The following is a 7,978-nucleotide window of genomic DNA, read 5'->3' on the forward strand; positions in this document are numbered from 1 at the left end:
TAACTAATATGTCACGTATATTATTATAATTATTTTTTAATTAATCAATTGACTGAAAAAAATTTAATATTTGTATCACTTTACATTTGAATTCAAACATTTAAATTTTAGATAAATTAGCTCAACATTTATATTTAAATATAATTTTGATAATTTTTAAAATTAAAATTAAAAATAAATAATTTAATGATTAAATATTTAGCAGTTGGATTACTATTATTTTTAGAATTGAATATATTATTTAACTATAATTAAGTATGAATTAATATAATTTTTATATATAAAATTATTTTATATTTAAAAATTAAAAAATATTACATTGGATATTTTATATGAATTTTTATATTTTAATTTTTAAAAATTAACTAAAATTACAACTAAATATAAATGTTAAATCAATTAAATCAAAATTTAAATGTAAAAATAATTATAAATATTGAGTTTTTTTAATTTTTTAATTATTAATTTATATAAAAAAAATAATACATGTGAGATACTAATTAAACTATTAAATCGTAATAAAAACTATTAAATTTAAAAATTCACATATTAGCTAAAATTACATCAAAATTGTTAAACTAATTAAATTAAAATTAAAAAATTAAAATTAAAATATAAATATGTATAATTATTATTATTTTTGGATGAATTGGTCTAAAATATAACTATTAAATCATTTAATGTTGTAAAATATAACTGTTTAGTTTCTTATGTAAAATTCATATACTAAATTATATAGGGCATGTATCGGTAAGACTCTAGAATTTCTGCTTTTTATTTTTTAAAGCTAAAAATAGTTTTTTAATTTTTATTATTTATTTTTTAAAAATTATTTTCTAAGAACGATTTGTGTAAAACAAGTAATATTTTTTTGAAATATAATATTTAATAAGAATACAAATAATTTTATAAATTATTAAATATAAAAATAAATATTAAATTATTTTTATATATAATATTATAATAAAGAAGGATTATTATTTAATTTTTCTAAAATAAAAAATTTATTAATTAATCTATCGATTTGAAATAATATATATAAATATTTTTAAAATTTTAAAAAATTTATTAATTAATTTTTTTATAAATTAACTATTAAATATCATTAAAAAATTTAAAATGCTAATATATATTTTTATAATACCGAAAAATCAATTAATAAATTTTTTTATACAATATATTTAATAATTAAAATTGATAAATTTTTTAAAATTTTAAAAATTTTTAAATATGTTTTTTAATATTAAAAAACTAATTAATTAATTTTTTTATATTATATAAATTAAACAATAAAATAAAAATATATGTTATAAATTAGTTGAATAAATATATTTTTTTAAAATTAAATTTAGTCGATGAATATAAAATTTTAAAATTATTAATAATAATATAATAAAATTTTAAAAAAATAATAGTTTAACAGAATATATAATAAAAAAATTAATATTTATAATTTGTAATTTTATGTTTTATTTTAAAAATATTTTATAATAAATAGTAAAAACCATCCATATTTAACCAAATTAAAATAAAAACAAAAATACTTCTATTCAATGAAATTTGCAGGTATTAATTCATTGTTTTCGTGTCAATTATCTTTCTATTACAACCTATGAACCATAATGGATAAATGACAAAACTAAATAATATTTCTAATCTTTTTTTTTATTCATTTCAAATTATAAATTACATTTTTTTATAAATTATAATTTATTATTAACTTTTCATTATTTATTAAATATATATTAAACATAAAACTAATTAATTTTAAAAAATAAATTAACAATTTGAATGATATAAATCGTGATTATTGCTTTAATTATATAAATTATATTTTTTTAATGTATATGGAAAGAATTAGAAAATATTTTTATAAAATAAAGAAAGTATTTAAACAATATAATATAATATTAATAATAAAAATTAATAATGATAAAAAGGAAATAAAAGACAAAGAAAGAAAAAGCAGCCGGTGGAAGAGAAAAGATAGAAAATAGCAAAGAGGAAGTCCCATGCCCCATGTTTTACTCTGATATTCCCAAAGCCGATCCTCCTCCCTCTTCAGATTCTTGTTGACTCTCTCTCTCTCTCTCTCTCTCTCTCTCTCCCCGCAATAATTCAAGAACCCAACCCTAGATACACCTCACCCAATTTGCTTTCCGATTGACCACCTCAATTCCGGCCTCAACCATGAAGGCACCGACCTGGCCGTGGACTCTCTCTGCATCTCTGACTGTAACCTTAACTTTAACCATTGTTTCCTTAGCCTATGGCAACTCAGAAGGAGATGCTCTTTACACCCTCAGAAAGAGCTTGTCGGATCCGGATAATGTTCTGCAGAGCTGGGATCCGACCCTTGTCAACCCCTGTACTTGGTTTCATGTCACCTGCAACCAGGATAATCGCGTTACTCGAGTGTATTTCAACTCCTCTCTCTCTATCTCTTTTCTCCTTATGAACGCTTGTTTGAGCTATGATTTGGATCTATTGTGCTTGGAATAGATGGTTTGGTTCTTGGGTTTGAGCCGTAGTTCTGACTTCAAATATTTGATCGACTAGTTTTACGTTTCTCTTTCTTAATAGTTATCTTTTTTTTTTTTTTTTTTTTTTTTTTTTATATAATTAATATTAATTAGCCTCTTGTACATGCTATAGTGTTTGATGCAATTGGTTTACTGTAGAACTTAACCATCAGTTAAAAAAAATATTTAAAATAGCTGTCCTCGTTGGCTTCTTAGCTTGAGATCCTGTACAACCTTGATTAGTATTCAAATTAATATAGCGGCGAGTCAAATAAATAGAATATTTCTTGGTTCCCATTTCCGGCCGATGGGGGAAACGGGCTGATGGGATCACCAGCTCTATCTAAGTTTTCATATTCTGGATTTTCAAACGAAATCATACTATTCATTTAACGTTTTTTTTTTTGAAGAAAACTTTTGGGGTTAGCTTCTGAGTTCTGCACTTCTGGTACATGGAACTAAGGAGCTTTGTGTTTTGAGATTACAGAAATTTGTTGGTTCCTCTAGATGGTATAGCTGCTATATGGATTATGTTTATGGATTCTCCTTATATGTGCTGTGAAATGGTTGTATTCATCCTTTTGCATCGGTTGAAACTGAGAATTAGAATTATCCTTGTTGCCCCAACCTCCCAAAATTTAATTTATCTATATTTTCTTCTGTGGTATTTATATGCATAGTCTAAGCGGTGGAGAGATTTCCATTGCTTGCTATAATGGAGTACCTTCGTCATATCCTTGGAAGACCTGGTCACATATGCATCATATCCTTCTCTAAAAAACAAGAAGAAACAGTTTAATACATTGGGTACCAAAATGTAATAAGAAGCGTGTTGTGTTCTTTTTTACCAGATGTGATTACAAATGGGAAAAATGAAAACAAATATTGATATTAATATGGTATTACTATTAATACTTTTGGAACATATTGCTTTATCTCACTATGGCTTTTGGTTCATCAGTAATGAGTCCGTGTATATGGATTTGCAACATTAGAGATACCCTGTTCTCTTGCATTTTAACCTTTGCTGGGTGATGACCAATGATCATTCAACTATATGGAAGTCTAATATGGAATTTATAATCTCGTGTCTTTTAATGCAATTAACCTTCTTTATTTAAAAATTCACTGTGTCATGTGATCATATCTTCAATCTCATAATTTATACAGGGACTTGGGGAACTCAAACTTGTCTGGACACCTAGTACCTGAACTTGGGAAGCTAGAACACCTGCAATATCTGTATGTTTCTCTCCTAAAGTATCTACAATTAATCAGCATGGTTTCTTCTTTGATTTATTTTTGTTTGAGTACTTATGACTTTTTGGGGCATCTGTCTTATTATAATCATAGTTCAGTTAGTATAGCAGATTCAATTGCTTTTAAAGTCATATTGTTTAATTAAATTTACCTGGAACCTCTTTGATCCTTCATGATGTAGGGAACTCTATAAAAACAATATTCAAGGAAGCATCCCTGGTGAGCTTGGTAACTTGAAGAGCCTAATCAGCTTGGATTTGTACAACAACAACATCTCAGGGACCATTCCTTCTTCTTTGGGGAAATTAAAGTCCCTAGTCTTTTTGTAAGTTTATGCAACTTCAACATTATTATGTGATATTGAGATTACACGCAGTGTTCTAGGCTTTGCTTTCTTTATTCTTTTTCCCCTCTTGGCTGTGGAAATTTGATGTCTACTTTCCAATTTTTCTAGTTAGTTTGGAGAAGTAAATACTCGTTCAAAGGTCCTCAATTTATGGTGCCGAGTAATTTAATTTTGCTTTATATGGTTGATAATGATAGTTGTAAGCTTCATGCCTTTCCAATTTAGTTGGCTGTCAATGAGATTGAACCTTGAATAAACTTGTTAAGATAATATTTTCAATTTAATGTTACAAGCCAGCCTTGCATGTGTGCCCTTCTTGTAACTAGTGCCTGTCATGTTGCCGTATCTGGCTTCACCACCTCTCATTATCATTCTTTTGACAGACGTCTTAATGACAACCGGCTAACTGGACCAATCCCTAGGGAACTCGTTGGTGTTTCAAGCCTCAAAGTTGTGTAAGTATTTCTCTGCTTTTGTCCCCTCTTTTTTAAGAAAAGGGAAAAAATATTAACTAAATGAACATGCATATCAACCTTACATTTTGTTGAATAATCATATTCCTAAGTTTGTTCTCTTTTTTCAGTGATGTCTCAAACAACGATTTATGTGGAACAATTCCCACCAGTGGACCATTTGAGCGTATACCTTTGAACAAGTAGGCTTTTTTTTTTTTGCTCATCTAAAATTGTGGCTGTTACTCTTATTGTTGTTTGTACTCTATGCATGCATCTGTGGCTCTCATTCTCGATGCTATTTTATGTAGCCGTACATCTTGTGTTTATAGTTAGATTATAGTTGCCTAATAGACTGAGAAAGTTTCTAGTTTCTATTATTTCCTAGTAAAACCTATTCCTACTTATTATATTATCTTGGACCAGGCTTTGGCTTTATTGTGGTTAATCGTGCTATGTGATGCTAACTCTGGGCTTTGATCAATTCAATAGGCTGTAATTTAAGTCGAGGTGCAGCCTCTGACCCATGATCAACCCACTGTGCCAATTTTGATGATTCTTTGACTGAATAACCAAAAGACAACGAAAAAAAAAAAAAGAAGAATTAGAGATAACTGGGTGCGTCCTTACATTTTATTTCAGTGTAATTGTGGTGGGTGGGAGGGTAGGGAGGTATGCAATCAGTCAAAGAGAAAAAAACAAAGAAGTAATGATGCAACGCCAAATGCATTAATAGCAGCAGCTTGTAGATTCAGAAATTGTTGATAATGGTAGCAGGAACTAATCAGATCAATTTCAGAGCCCTGGATGTTAGTCTCTAGCAGTACTGCATTAGTAAGTTGTAATATATTAGAAAGAAAATGTGCAAGTAGCTCTTTTGGGCTGAGGGCTCCAATAAGCTATTTTGGTCTTTAATTTTTAGTTCCTGCAGCTAAACACTTGCTACTTAGGCCTGCTAGTAGCTTTGTTTAATTGCGTTTTGAACATTCCAAATTTTTTATCTACTTTAATGCTCAAATGGTTTCTGAGCCCCCAAGTTTGGGAAGACCACTTGAATCAAGTGATGTGATAACGTACGTCTTGAAAGGAAGGGAATGATGAGCAAAGTATTAACTCCTTGCTTGATGTGACTCTTTAGTTTTTTTGGATGTGATGCTCAAGAGCCCTAAAGTGATGGAAAATTGACAATCTTGCATCACAATTTTATATTTTCTTTTCAAAGATCATATCTGGATCTGGATTTTAAGCTTTTGCTTTAAAATGGGCATGCCGTCTGTAATTGAAGCAATGTGTATGTGAGAATGACAGAAGTTTAGGGATTAAGAATTACTGATTATCATTGATATTGGTTGCCTCTTGAGAATGCAGAAAAAATTGGTTGTCCTAATACTCATATGAATTGTCAATTTGTGCAGGAAGTGAGGTTAAGTTTTTAAAAAACTGATGCTCACAAACTTGGTTGGGCAGCTATTCCAAATTTTTTGGGTTGTCCTATTTGAATAACTTTGGGATTAATATAACCAGAACTGAGTGTCCTACCTTTTACTTAATGAACCCCAATGTACACAAACCAGCTCTAAATCTTGGATCTAGATATTAAGTTCTTTAGATATTCTAAGTTCCCAATGTTAAGGTGCTGGCGATGTAAGACATTTTTCCTTCTTGTTTTTCCTTCCTCTTTTGAATTGGTTTAAGACCTTTTCCATTGTATCCTTTGTTCGATTATTAACCAATTAGTTAGTTGTTTCTTGTGGTTATTAACCAGTTACTTAGTTATATGTTGTGGTATCATATTAGTTGGATATCATAGTTTTCTGCTGATGAACTGAGCTTGTTGTAGTGTAGAGAAATTGACTTGTGGTGGATGTTTTGTAAGATAACTATACCAAATCTGTTTTAGAACTCTTTGCAGATCCCCTCATTTTGTTGTGTCTCTCTTTACTTGTTATTTTTATTTTTTCATGTTCTAGTTCAGTATTTATGTGTGCGCCAATATAGGTGGACTTTTTTTAGTTGATCATTAGCATCATGACTGCCTTATTGTCCTTCTAGGTTTGTCTGATAATTCACCCTTTTTCTTTTGGTCATGAAGGTCTTCCAAATTCCAAAAGTATTATCTTCTTCTTGATTTCCAGTAGCTCTGTATTTATTTTCTTTGGTTGTGACAACTTGTACAATTAATAATGAAAATTGTTATTTAAGATATCTTACCAATTTGGAAGGGACATTTTTCCTGCTATAGGGTTTTCGCTGTTCTACTGTTTTGCACTTCCAAGATCAGATGAAGTGAAACTGTTTGTTCTAATCTGGGATTGGTGTTTTGGACTTCCAGAACAAAGTGGAAAGATAGTGATAGCTTCTTTCTACAATGTGCTTTCTAAAACAACCAGTTCATGCATTAGAGTTGAGCTTGTACCTTGTATCTGCTTTAAGTAATCAAGCAGCAAAATGACAGCCTGACACTGTTGCAGGTGACACTGCATAAAACATTTTTGTCATGGAAAATGATGTTATGTTTGAACTGAAAACTTTTGTGCTTCTTGTATTGGCCTTCTCGTGCTATTACATAGAAGCATGTGGGGACATGATCCTTATGTCTCTTTATTCTGCTTGCTTTCTGTGATTGCATATGAACCACATCAAATTAGTTATGCAAATTCTCAGCTTTCTTGGGAGATTACTGCTAACCCGTGGGTCTTCTGACAAATTGAAGTTTCTTTTGCCACTCATCTTCCTTCGTTTCTTCTTTTATCTTCATCACCTCTCCTCTCCTTTATTCCTCTTACAGGCTGAATGATGTGATTTGGAATCATGCATACTTTGTGATAATCTGCTAATATTTTGCTGTAGCCAATGGAAGTAACCTTTGAATATTGTTCAACTGTGCAGCTTTGAGAATAATCCGCGACTAGAAGGTCCAGAGTTGCTGGGTCTTGCGAGTTATGACACGAATTGTTCATGAAGAGATGAAGTAGCTGAAAACTGCCCAACTTGCCTAAAACCACATGTACTTCAACAGTTGAAAGTGAATTTACCTGCTGATAGTGTAATGGGATTGGTTAAATATAATCCCTGATATAAAGTATTTGTAAATTGTTTGAGACTTCTTTCTTAATGCTTTTAGCATCTGTGCTCTAAAATTGAAGACATGAATTTGTATTAATGTAATGGTAGTGAAGGGTAAGGGTTTACTTAACGTGGGTATACTTGTTCGGGTTAGATGTTTATCCAATTCACGTCTTTTTTTTTTTTTTTATTTAAAATTTCCTTCCAAGCTTTTCATGATTTTTATTTTTTCTTTAGATTTTCATTTTCCACATAAAAAAATCTTATGTTGCTAATGGGAATAAGAGTTTTGAGGGCGATGAGTTTTTTTCGTTTGGTGTTTTTCATGGTGT

General features: G+C 29.7%; 1 protein-coding gene across 1 annotated transcript; it reads left to right on the top strand.

Annotated features, from left to right (window-relative positions):
• The first annotated feature begins 1,974 nt into the window (after positions 1–1,974).
• LOC110626723 (leucine-rich repeat protein 1) lies at positions 1,975–7,776 on the top strand. Its single transcript, XM_021772775.2, has 6 exons — positions 1,975–2,417; positions 3,693–3,764; positions 3,964–4,107; positions 4,512–4,583; positions 4,712–4,783; positions 7,470–7,776. The coding sequence occupies exons 1-6, from the start codon at positions 2,191–2,193 to the stop codon at positions 7,540–7,542; spliced, it is 660 nt and encodes a 219-aa protein (XP_021628467.1). The 5' UTR covers positions 1,975–2,190; the 3' UTR covers positions 7,543–7,776.
• Positions 7,777–7,978: the final 202 nt, after the last annotated feature.

The sequence above is a fragment of the Manihot esculenta genome, chromosome 11 (assembly GCF_001659605.2).
Source record: "Manihot esculenta cultivar AM560-2 chromosome 11, M.esculenta_v8, whole genome shotgun sequence".
NCBI classification, from domain to species: Eukaryota; Viridiplantae; Streptophyta; class Magnoliopsida; order Malpighiales; family Euphorbiaceae; genus Manihot; species Manihot esculenta.

Coding starts and splice junctions, on each gene's coding strand:
- LOC110626723 (XM_021772775.2), top strand. CDS start 2,191: ATGAAGGCACCGACCTGGCCGTGGACTCTCTCTGCATCTCTGACTGTA. Junction 4,108..4,511: donor TTAAAGTCCCTAGTCTTTTT/GTAAGTTTATGC, acceptor TTCTTTTGACAG/ACGTCTTAATGACAACCGGC. Junction 4,784..7,469: donor GAGCGTATACCTTTGAACAA/GTAGGCTTTTTT, acceptor TCAACTGTGCAG/CTTTGAGAATAATCCGCGAC.